The 12,767-nt window shown below is 39.2% G+C and overlaps 1 protein-coding gene and 1 pseudogene across 2 annotated transcripts in view; one reads left to right on the top strand and one right to left on the bottom strand.

Moving 5' to 3' along the window:
- The window catches only part of DDX46 (DEAD-box helicase 46), a 78,752-nt gene that overhangs the window by 13,904 nt on the left and 52,081 nt on the right, over positions 1–12,767 (bottom strand). The window contains exons 16-19 of one of the 2 annotated variants that reach the window (XM_017532363.2): positions 8,668–8,861; positions 5,113–5,250; positions 4,616–4,765; positions 452–625 (exon numbers count right to left, since the gene is read on the bottom strand). In XM_017532363.2, coding sequence (XP_017387852.1) covers positions 452–625; positions 4,616–4,765; positions 5,113–5,250; positions 8,668–8,861 — 656 coding nt within the window. Of the gene's footprint in view, positions 1–448; positions 626–4,615; positions 4,766–5,112; positions 5,251–8,667; positions 8,862–12,767 lie in introns of both variants that reach the window. The other variant, XM_017532362.2, reaches the window with a different exon arrangement.
- On the top strand, positions 11,634–12,743 carry LOC108307133 (annotated as a pseudogene).

Raw genomic sequence — 12,767 nt, forward strand, 5'->3', positions numbered from 1 at the left:
AAAAAAGTATTAGCTGGGTACAGTGCCTCACGCCTGTAATCCCAGCACTTTGGGCGGCTGAGGTGAATAGATCACCTGAGGTCAGGAGTTCAAGACCAGCCTGACCAACATGGAGGAAACCCCGTTGCTACTAAAAATACAAAATTAGCCGGGTATGGTGGCACATGCCTATAATCCCAGCTATTCGGGAGGCTGAGGCCGGAGAATCACTTGAACCCAGGAGGCAGGGGTTGTGGTGAGCCAAGATCGTGCCATTGCACTCCAGCCTAGGCAACAAGAGCAAAACTCGGTCTCAAAACAAAAAAAGAGTATTGACTGAGACTTGGAACAAATTACTTAATACCTGAGATCACGCCATTGCACTCCTGCCTGGGCAACAAGAGCGATACTCTGTCTCAAAAAAAAAAAAAAAAAAAGTATTGACTGAGACTTGGAACAAATTACTTAATACCTGAGACTCGATGCCCAAATTCTTCTGAGCATTGATTCTAAGAGCCAATCTCTTAGCAATTTCTAATTTCTCAGCATTTCCTGCAGTTGGAGCAGGAACACTTGATGTTCCAGGAGCAGCCATATCCTTTACTCTCTTCTTTGAATTAAACATGCTTTCAATTTGCTCATCAATCTAGATCAAAAGGAAAAAAAGGACTAGTAAAAAAACTGAATTAGAAATATCAAATTAGGTTATTCTACAGAAATAAATAAGGAATGTTTCCACCAGCAGGCTGGAAATATTTATGCAAATCCTACTACATAGATCAATGGGAAAATATACCACCTATTTGTTAAAAGTCACATGTCTCATTTCAAAAATCAGTTGTCTATGGTGGGAAGAAAAATAGAAACAGAGAAACAACACTGAATGAACCACTTCATCAGACTCCTGAGAGACCCAGAAACTACGTCCCTGTTCAATAAATGAGGAAACATGTGCTGTCAAGACAGAACAGCAAATATGATGCAGCTGAGTTGCCCCAGGGCTCAAGCCTTGAGACCAAATTATACTGCAATGAAAGATGCTGGAAAAAGGGCTATAACTCAAGGTCAGTGGCCAACTAAAAATACAGTCAATAATTCTCAGGGGGAGTAGTATAACATGTTCCTAAGGCAAAGCTCTCAACTCTTCCTAACCCATAAAACACAATTGGATTTGCCTTAAAAACTGGGTAACTGAACCAGAAAAGGCTTATTCCTTTATTCCTTTGAATCAAGAAAGGAAATAAATGCAGGTTGTTTCCCCATCAAGGCAAGTGCAATGATGAAAGCTTTGCTTTGACAGAAGTCACATGAGCCCTACTGCTATGTACATTTCTTTAATAAAAAAAAAAAAAAATGCCTTTTGCCCAACAATGACTACTGATACCACTGACTATAGAAATATAAGCCCCTTCAGAAATTTACATTAGATTAATAAAGCTGTATCTTCTAGATCTCAAATGCACAGAAAAGCTTCTTTAGGGCTTAAAACTTAATTAGGTTAATTTACAAAAGTCTTTTACAGAAATAAAAACAGTCCATTTAGCTTTTTGATTTCCCAGGCTCAAAGGATCCTCACACCTCGGCCTTCCGAGTAGCTAGGACCACAGTGTGCACTACCACGTCCAGCTAATTTTTAAAAAAACTTTTCATAGAGACAAAGTCTCACTCACTATGTTGTCTAGGAGGGTACTGAGCTCCTGGACTCAAGCTATCCTCTCACCTTGGCCTTCCAAAGTGTTGGGATTATAGGCCATGAGACATCACACCCAGCCTTAGATTCTTCCTAAAACATTCATTACCTATTAAGGGGTTTCAGTTATGGCCAGGCACAGTGGCTCATGCCTATAATCCCTGCACTTTGGGAGTCCGAGGCAGGAGGATTACCTGAGCCAGGAGTTTGAGACCAGTGTGGGCAACATGGCAAAATCTCATCTCTACAAAATACATAAAAGTTAGCCAGGTATGGTGGCACATGTCTGTAGTCCCAGATACTCAGAAGGCTGAGGTGGAGAATCACCTGAGCCCAGGAGGTTGAGGTTACAGTGAGCCAAGAGCACACCACTGCACTCTAGACTGACTGACAAGAGTGAGACCTTGTCTCATAAAAACAAAACAAAACAAAAAACCAACAGGGGGTTAGTTTATCTACTACTTTTAAAACTCAACATTTACCTGAGTAAAACTGTTTTAAATTAAATAGCATGCGTGGTATTATAATCTGAAAAAATTCACAGAATCAGGAATGGGGGAAGTATACAATGCTAGCTGATAGAGCTAACCTTACTTTTGATTTTATTAATGTTAAGTACTGTTCACATTTTTCATAAAATTACATATTACTTTAACACCCAAAGAAACAATCACTATATTTTATCATGAGATTTCTTTTAAAAAAAGTTAAAAGTACAGTAGTCTTCCCTTATTCACATAGAATATAATCCAAGAACCCCAGTGGATGCCTAAAAACACAGATAGTGTCACACAGACATACATTGTTTTTTCCTATACATACATAACTATGATAAAGTTTAATTTATAAATTAGGTACAATAAGAGATTAACAATTATAACAATGTACTGTAATAAAAGTTATATGAATGTGGTCTCTCTCTCTCTCAAAATACTGTAATAGTTTCAGACCGTGATTAACCTATGGCAACAAAAACCACAGATAAGGGGAAAGTACCGTAATGTCAAAAAGTGACAGATGTTTTTAAAACATGGCTACAAATTCATAGTCTTTTTTCCTGAGTGTGGGCTGAACTTAAGGACTTCCTTCTAAGAGAATGGCTGGGCATGGTGGCTCATGTTTGTAATAGCATCACTTTGGGAGGCTGAGGCAGGAGAATCATTTGAGGCCAGGAGTCTAAAACCAGCCTAGGCAATATAGTGAGACCTCAACTCTATATAAAAACATTTTAAAATATATATTAACAGAGCATGGTGGTACATCTATAGTACCAACTATTCGGGAGGCTGAAGTGGGAAGACTGCTTGAACCCAGGAGGCAGAGGCTGCAGTGTGCTGAGTTTGCGCCACTGCATTCCAGCCTGGGTGACAGAGCCAGACTCTGTTTCCAAAACAAAACCCACAAATAATAAAGTGGAAATGACTGTGTAATTTCAGAGACTAGTCATAAAAAGCACTAAAGCTTTCTCTTTGCTCTCTCTCCTGGATCGCTCACTGTGAGGAAAGCCAGTTGCCATGTGGGTAAGGACAGGCAAAGAGGTGAAAAACTGAGGCATCCAGTAAACATCAGAGTGAATAAGTCATCTTGGAAGCAGATCACCCAGCAACAGCCAAGCCTGCAGATGACTGCAATCTCATGAGAGCCTAAGCCAGAACTACCTGGCTAACCTGCTGCTGATTTCCTGACCCTCAGGAACTATAATAATAAATGTTTATTGCTTTAACCTGCTAAGTTTTGATTTGTTTCATGGCAAGAGATAAATTTAAAAATAACTTTACTGGTCAGGCACAGTGGCTCACACCTATAATCCCAGCACTCTGGGAGGCCAAGGCAGGTAGATCACCTGAGGTCAGGAGTTTCAGTCCAGTCTGGCTAACAGGGTGAAACCCTGTCTCTACACTCTGTCTAAAAATACAAAACCCCATCTCTACATCTCTGTCCAAAAATATAAAAATCAGCCAAGTGTGGTGGCGGGGGCACCTGTAATCCCAGCTACTTGGAAGGCTGAAGCAGGAGAATTGCTTGAACCCTGGACATGGCGTTTGCAGTGAGCCAAGATCATGCCACTGTACATCAGCCGGGGTAACAGAGTAAGGCTCTGTCTCAAAAAATAAAATAAAATAAAAATAAAAAATAAATACTTTATTACATTTTAAGCTAGTATGGTATCCTAGAAATAAATGGTTTAGGGTTAATGGAACACCTGGGTTCTGGTCCTGATTCTGTGTAACTTCTACTATGGTCCTGGACCTAACATCTTTTCTTGGAGTCAATTTCCTAATGATAAGATCAGATTGAATTCCTGATTTCCAACCATGTTTTCTGAGCTTAAGTTTAGCGTGATATGTCAAAAAATGTTCTGTGATCAGATACGTTGGGGAATTTCTGGGTTTAACTAACAAAGTTAAACAAGCTTCCTTACAGACTTTTCATATCCACAGCCGGGTGCAGTGGCTCACGCATGTAATCCCAGCACTTTGGGAGGCCAAGAAGGGTGGATGGCTTGAGGTTGGTAGTTTGAGATCAACCTCACCAAGACAGTGAAACCCCGTCTCTACTGAAAATACAAAAATTAGACAGGTGTTGCGGTGGACGCCTGTAATCCCAGCTACTCAGGAGGCTGAGGCAAGAGAATTGCTTGAACCTGGGAAGTGGAGGTTACAGTGAGCTGAGATTGCACCACTGTACTCCAGCCTGGGTGACAGAGCGAGACTCCAGGTCAAAAAAAATTTTTTTTTTCACATCCTTTGATGTGCTAATGAGTGGTCTACATATCAAGAGGAGGGGTACTGGTATGTACTAGGCAGATTTTCCAAAACTATTCTAGAACCATCCTCTCCCAAAGAAGGTTTCCAATGATTAGTTATCTTGACAAGCATATGACAAGACCTCCAGTACAAAAGAAATAATCGCTTCAATTAAGAATGAGAGAATAACCGAACTTACATCAACTGCAGCATCCTCATCATCTGAATCTTGCAGACCAAGAGCTGCTTTTTGTAACTTCTTCCTCTCATTAGCCAAAGCTTGTTCTGTTTCATCAAACTTGAATCCCTTACCAGAGAACCCACTACTCTTTTTAATTATTTTCCCTTCCTTTCAAAAACAGAAAACAAAGAAAGTTAATCTCATGGTAAAAACTTTAATGTTTAGGAATTCATAGTAATAAGATATTTTTCAAGGTGGTATATGGCAGTGTAATAAACACACTTGATCCAGCATGTAAGATAAACTAAGAGCTCTACATAGACATCACAAAATACTAAGTTCAAGCAAAAGACAGAATGGCTTTCACTTCTTTTCCCCTCTCTTAAGAGAGAAATAAAAATAGTCCTATCAAAATTTCCAAGTATTAAACAAAAAAAAGATTTCCAAGAATGAAATAGTCAAGGTTTAGTCACATTAATGATTTCTAGAAGAGTAATATGGGTTAAAAAACTCACAGCTTTCTGTTGATCTTTGAAATCACTCCACAGTTTCTCTAAATCAGGAGGCACTGCAGTCCCTGACAACTCAAGAGCTTTAATTATGTCACCAGCATAGCGAGCTTGATCTTCTGTGATAAAAGTATAAGCATAACCCTAATGGATAAAAAAGTGCAATTATTAGACACTAACAAGATGAATCATACCTTGATCACAAGTAAGATAAAACCTGATCCACCTAATAAATCCTCAAGATTGACAACATTACTAAATAATTTAAAAAGCCACAAGAGTTTACTAAATTACTTAATGGTTCAAAGTAAAATATCCAAGTTTAATATTTTAAAATAACACAAGTAAACTAGAAAATTTCTGATTTCTTCATACACAGGTAGAAATACATGCAACTGGCTGGATGCAGTGGCTCACGCCTGTAATCCCAACACTTTGGGAGGCCAAGGTGGGTGATCACTTGAGGTCAGGAGTTTGCAATCAACCTGACCAAAATGGTGAAACACCCTCTCTACTAAAAATAGATAAAAATTAGCCAGGTGTGGTGATGCATGCCTGTAATCCCAGCTACGTGGGAGGCTGAGGCAGGAGAATCATTTGAACCTGGGAGGCAGAGGTTACAGTGAGCCGAGATGGCACCAATGCACTACAGCCTGGGTAACAAGAGGAAAACTGTCGAAAGAAAGAAAGAGAAAGAAAGAGAAAAGAAGAAAGAAGGAAGGAAGGAAGGAAGGAAGGAAGGAAGGAAGGAAGGAAGGAAGGAAGGAAGGAGATGTATACAATTTTACACAAATGCACAATTGTGTGGTCTTTTGCTTTTCCCTTTTTTTTTTTTTTTTTTTTTTTTTTTTTTTTTTTTTTTTTTTTTTTTTTTTTTTTTTTTTTTTTTTTTTTTTTTTTTTTTTGAGATGGAGTCTCGCTCTATTGCTCAGGCTGGAATGCAGTGGCACAATCTCAGCTTACTGCAACCTCCGCATCCCAAGTTCAAGTGATTCTCCTGTCTCAGCCTCCCGAGTAGCTGGAATTACAGGTGACCACCACCATGCCTGGCTAATTTATTTATTTATTATTTTTTAAGACATAGTTTCACTCTTCACTCTGTTTTTGCTACTGAGGAGGCTGAGGTGGTAAGACTGCGTCTGGGTGGTAGAGGTTGCGGTGAGCCAAGATTCTGCCACTACATTCTAGCCTGGGCACTGCCAAGTAGCTGGGACTACAGGAGTGACTATAGGTGGGACTACAGACATCATGCCCAGCTAACTTTCTGTACTTTCTGAATAGACGAGGTCTCACCATTTTGCCAGGGCTGGTCTTAAACGCCTGAGCTTAACCTATCCACCCACCTTGGCCTCCCAAAGTGCTGGGATTACAAGCATGAGGCACTGTGCCTGGCCCATTTTCTTTAATATATTCTATTTTTTCTCTTTTTGCTTGAATCTCCTTCCTCTGCTACCTACTACACCAATCTCACCAAGTTAATGTCCTAGGACATAGCTATCCATATTTTTCTTAAAGATCAATAAAAGATATAAAAATGTGTGTGATACACGTGTGGAAATATATGCTTGATTATATATATATAATAAATTGGTTGTTTGATTTTTATAGACAAGTTTTGCTGTCACTCAGGCTGACGGTACAGTAGCACAATTATAGTTTACTGTAGCTTTGAACTCATGGGCTCAAGAGATCTTGATTCAGCCTCCCAAGTAGCTGGGACTACCCAGCTGAGTTGTTTTAATATACTTATTTTTGTAACTGTTTCTGCAAAAATGAGACCAGCCAAACCACCCTTCTGGAATTCTCTAAAGCCAAAGGCTTTACATACTCCCAGCAAGTTCTTGGTTCACACAAAAGACAGACCAGAGTTGGGAGTAGAAAAGTGGTTTGCTATCTTCACAAAATAATCTAACCTTGCTGGGTGCAATAATAGCTCCCACTGGTAATCCCAGCACTTGGGGAAGCAGAGATGGAAAGATAATGAGCCCAGGAGTTTGAGGCCAGCCTGGGCAACACGGCAAGACCTTATCTCCACAAAATTAAAATCTCACCCAAACAGTCGTCTGTTAAAAATTTTAAAACAGTTTAAGATTTTAATTCACAAATATCTAAACAGCCACCACCTTTGACCTATGGTGCTTTTGCACTGCCCCTGGTTACAAATATTTACATTTTTATGGCGTTACGAACATATAATAACACACACATACATAGAGAAGGAGAGACAAAGAGAATATGTGACAGAGCCCAAATAGTATACAATTTTTAGTATATGACCCTTTACCAAAAAATTTTCTTGACTCCTAATAGGTTAAAAGAATAAATACCATGCCGGGCACAGTGGCTCACGCCTGTAATCCTAGCACTTTGGGAAGCCGAGGTGGGTGGATCACCTGAGGTCAGGGGTTCAAGGCCAGCCTGGTCATCCAGGTGAAACCCCATCTTAAAAAAAAAAAACCCCATCTTAAATACCACACTACTTATTAAATGTGTACAAGCAGGTGAACTAAATTCTATGTGCATGAATTTTTCTCATCTGATAATAAAACAGAGTAATATTATCTACCTCAAAGGAAGTTTTAAGGATAAAAAGAGATTATACATGTAAAACACTTAAACAGTACCTGGCAGATAATACATTATCCATTAATGTAAGCTATGGCATATTAATACTATTTACTGCTTTATTATGCAATGTACAGGGTTAGAAAATTAAATACATCAGAATCAATGACTCCAACAACAGAATAGTCTGCTGCTTCTAGAATAAATGAGTTAGGTCTATACAGTTTCTAGAATACAGGTGAGTCAAAAATGCAAGTAACATATATATGTATGACTGATAGAGAAAGAGGCGAGTAGGAGAAATTGGTAGGTGTGGAGATGGGTATATTTTATGATCCCATGTTTTTTAAAAAAGATCCTGAAGTATAATAATTTATGTGTATGTGTATACAGATGGTCCCTGACTTACAATGATTCAATTTATGATTTTTCAACTTTACCATGGTGCAAAAGTGATACACATTCATTAGAAACTGTACTTTGAGTATCTATACAACCATTGTTTTCACGTCCAGTACAGTATTCAATAAATTACTTGAAATATTCAATACTTTATTATGAAATAGGCTTTGTGTTAGATGATTAGGCCCAAGTTTAGGCTAATATAAGTGTTCTGAGCATGTTGAAAGTAGGCTAGGCTACTATGATGTTTAGTAGGTCAGGTATATTAAATGCATCTTTGACTTACAATGGATTTATCAGGACACTGTAACCCCATCATAAATCAAGGAACATCTGTATAGAACTTTTTAGGCATGAGGGGAAAAACCTAAAAGGGAATACAAACTGTTAACAGTATCTGCCTGTAAAGAGCTGCTAGGTATCTGATAATCTGAATAATACTTAGAACTGTACATATGAACATCAACTACTCTTCACACTGTGTGGATTACAGATTTTCAAAATGTCTCCGTAACTCCTATTGACTCCTTAAAATACTAAAGAAACTCCTGTATTTTAATATAATGGTGATCAATTATAACAAAATGATTTTACCTTGTTGCCTGCTCTTCCAGTCCGCCCTGCTCTGTGCACATAATCCTCATAATGATTGGGGCAGCTATAATTTACTACAAGAATCAGATGTTTCACATCTAGACCTCGGGCAGCAACAGAGGTAGCCACAAGAAGTTTGCAGGTCCCATTCTTAAAGTCATTTATGATGCTATCTCTGTCATATTGATCAATGCCTGCAAGTAAAGAGTTGTAAAACATGTCCAAATTAAATTTCCCATTTCTTCTGACAAAGAATCTAAACTCAGAATAAGGAGCAAACTGACACATCCAACTCCTAAAATATAGAAAATAAAAGACTAAGAAAATTAATGGCAAGATTAAAGGTTATTGCTATTAATTCATTTATGAATCTTTCAACTCTGATCTTGTATTGTCCCCTTTCTTCTATATAAGGATTATATTCACAAAGGCCCAATATCAGAAACTAACTTAACCTGTTCGGGAGCCAAAGGGAGAAAAGGCAGAAACGTTTAGCCTATACTGACAAGATTTAGATCTTTCTCCTTTCCCTGTAGGCTATTTAGAGCCTTGCTACTCAGTTTTGTCCAAGGACCAGAGCAGCATCACCCGGGAGGCCAATGCAGGTAGATCATGAGGTAAGGAGTTTGAGACCAGCTGGGCCAACATGGTGAAACCCCATCTCTACTGAAAATACAAAAATTAGCTAGGCATGGTGGTGTGTGCCTGTAATCCCAGCTACTCAGGAGGCTGAGGCAGGAGAATTTCTTGAACGCAGAAGGTGGAGGTTGCAGTGAGCTGAGACTATGCCACTGCACTCCAGCCTAGGCAACCAGGCAAGACTATATCTCGGAGGGGGAAAAAAAAAAAAAAAAGAAAGAAATGCAGAATGTAGGGTTATACTCCAAACTACTAAATTGAAATCTGCACTTTTAACAAAATCCTTCAGTGATTATCACAGGCAAATTAAAGTTTGAGGAATACTGGTTTAAATGTACCCAACTGGAACTCTCTTAAATAAGTGACCCAAAGAGGTTTAGTATTAATGATAAAACAGAGTATAAAACACCAGAAAGTTCTATTACAACATGCCCAGGCCACAGAATATTTCATGATGAGGTTCCCAGGAAACTCTGGTAACAGAGAAGGAAATAAGATAAATTCTCAAAGCTTAAAACTCCTGCTTTCATGGGAGATTTCACAGAAAATATGGAGTTAACATACAGACTGTTTAGCATGTAAATAATTACCAATATTAATTCCTACTACTACCTACAATTTTAAATGCACTCTTCAAGGATTTAAATAAAGTATTTGAATCACTGTCAAAGAAAGTGGAATCTAACACTTTACCAAAAAAAACACCCAAGAAAATGTAATGAAATCAGTATCAATATAAATTTAAGTTTGTAATTTGAAAATACCAAAACTTTTACTTTAGCCCAAGGTATCCCGACTACTAACATAATCACACAAAACTGATTCGTTGGAATTGAATACAATATGCTAACTCAAACAGCATATGGAATATCAACCCCAAAACCATGAACCCCCTTCCTTTTTAAAATAACCCCAATTTTGTTCACATACCAACCCAATACGTGGTCAGGTATACATCAAATGGGAAATGGGCCTAATCCCAGTCTCAAAGAGTGAATCAAGCTTAGAGTAAACCAGCCCTTCTCTAATGTTGTTTTCAGGATTTTTTTTTTTTTTTTAAAGGCATTGTTTCATTTTTGTTACCTACGATCTTGGCTCACCGCAAACTTCCACCTCGCAGGTTCAAGTAATTCTCCTGCCTCGGCCTCTCCAGTAGCTGAGACTACAGGCAAGTGCCACCATGCCCAGCTAATTTTTGTATTTTCAGTAGACATGGGGTTCCACCATGTTGGCCAGGCTGGTCTTGAACTCCTGACCTCAGGTGATCTGCCCAACTCCCAAAGTGCTGGGATTACAGACGTGAGCCACCATGTCTGGCCTTCATGATGTCTTTACACTCTTAAAATCAATAGGGAATCGAACCCAAAGAACTTTAGTTTAGGTCTTATCTATCAATACTTAATGTTTGAGAAATTAGAACTGAGATGCTGGGCAAGGTGGCTCACACCAGTAATCCCAGCACTTTGGAAGGTCAGGAGTTCAAGACCAGCCTGCCCAATATAGCGACACGCCGTCTCTACTAAAAATACAAAAAAATTAGCCAGGTATGGTGGCGGGCGCCTGTAATCCCAGCTATTCAGGAGGCTGAGGCAGGAGAATCAGCTGAACCTGTGAGGCAGAGGTTGGAATAAGCTAAGAACGTGACACTGCACTCCAGCCTAGGCAACAAGAACAAAACTCCGTCTCAAAAAAAAAAAAAAGAAAGAAAGAAATTAGAACTAAGGAAATTTTTAAATACTGGATCTGTTTAAAAGTACAGTTCCTCTTCCAGAGGCGTTGCCTACAGGCACTCAGAATGGTCAAGCATTTGATATACTGCCTGTCATAGGCTTTCTACAATGCAGCCTTTAACAAAACTAGGCTGTCTGGAATCCCTGGTAATAGAATTATTTATCTTTATACCAAGAAAGCTGGGAAAGCACCAAAATCTGCAGGTGGCATGTGTCCAGAGAGACTTCAAGGGGTTTGTGCTATGAGACCTAATGTTCTTACATGAATGCCCAAAACAAAAAAGCATGTCAGCAGAGCCTATGGTGATTCCATATGTGTTAAATGTGTTCATGACAGGATTAAGCATACTTTCCTTATCAAGTAGCAGCAACTCATGGTGAAAGTGTTGAAGGCACAAGCACAGAGTCAGAAAGCTAAATTTTAAAAATGTTTTGAATAATAAAAATTAAAAGACTAAAAAAGAAACACATAGGTTTCACAAGCTGACCTCGAACTCCTGGACTCAAGTGATCCACCCGCCTGGGCCTCCCAAAGTCTGGGATTACAGGCATGAGCCATCGTCCCCAGCCTAATTTTTTAAAAAAAGTATCACCAAATGGACAGGACAGGGGTGCTGCTGAAAATGTCAGACTCAAATTTGGATAACAGTAAGAAGAATTTCTTTGAGGGGGGCGTAGATGATGAGGAAAGTGTGATTTTGACATTGGTGCCAGTTAAAGATGAACCAAATATGGAACAAATGGAACCGAGTGTTTCTTTAACTTCTAATGTCAAACTGGAAAAGCCTAAGAAATACAATCAAGGTAATCTACTTCAAGCAAATGAACAATTTACAGCTCCACGAAAAGCCAGATGAAAAATACAGGCCCCTCCCTTGCCGACCATTTTGCCTCCAATTAATAAGGTGTGCCAGGACAGTTTGCGGAACTGGTGTTAAGAACTTGGTTTGAATACAAGGGGCAAGAAAATAGAAGTTTATCTGAGGCTCCATAGGCATGCTTACCCTGAACAACAGCAATGTATGCCTGAAACGTCACAAGAGACCAGAGTATAGCAATGTTCCAGGAAATGGAAGGCAGTGACGAAGACAGCAAGGCTTCAGAAAAGTTTTGAAATGAATGAGAGAGCAGAAAAGACTAATACAGTTGAAGTGATAATTTCAGCGCAGGAAGACATGTTGGCATTGTGGGCAAGAATTGCTGCAAGAGCTGTTCAGCCTAAGGCTGTGAATTTATGTCTCATTCATGTTTCTGCTGAGACCTTTTTGATGCAAGCTTCTGGTATCAGGTGGTGTGTGGTCCATGGCCGACTTCTCTCAGCAGACACAAAGGGTTGGGTATGCCTGCAGTTTCATGCAGGTCAGGCCTGGATGCCTATCACTCACAGGAGGATGATTTCTCTCTTCTTGTTACCTGCTTGCATTTTCCCATCCCCAGGCATAGAAGATAATATGTTAGGCCTCAACTGTGCTAAGAGGAATAAGATGATGAAAAGATTAATAACAATAGAGAAGTAGCAACGACCTGCTTGAATACAATGTACTAGAGAAGGAGGGAATGTACTTTCAGACCATGGATCCTATTATGAAGGAATAGAAGAGGAGACAATTTGAATGAATCCTCGTGATCTACAAAACAAAATCATAGTGACTAGGACTCCACAGTGAAGATGGTTGACTAGTGACACAGCCCCACCTAAAGGGCCTGTTTCTGTACACCTGAAAACCCATT

Source organism: Cebus imitator, unplaced genomic scaffold (genome assembly GCF_001604975.1).
Source record: "Cebus imitator isolate Cc_AM_T3 unplaced genomic scaffold, Cebus_imitator-1.0 Scaffold76, whole genome shotgun sequence".
Classification (NCBI taxonomy): Eukaryota; Metazoa; Chordata; class Mammalia; order Primates; family Cebidae; genus Cebus; species Cebus imitator.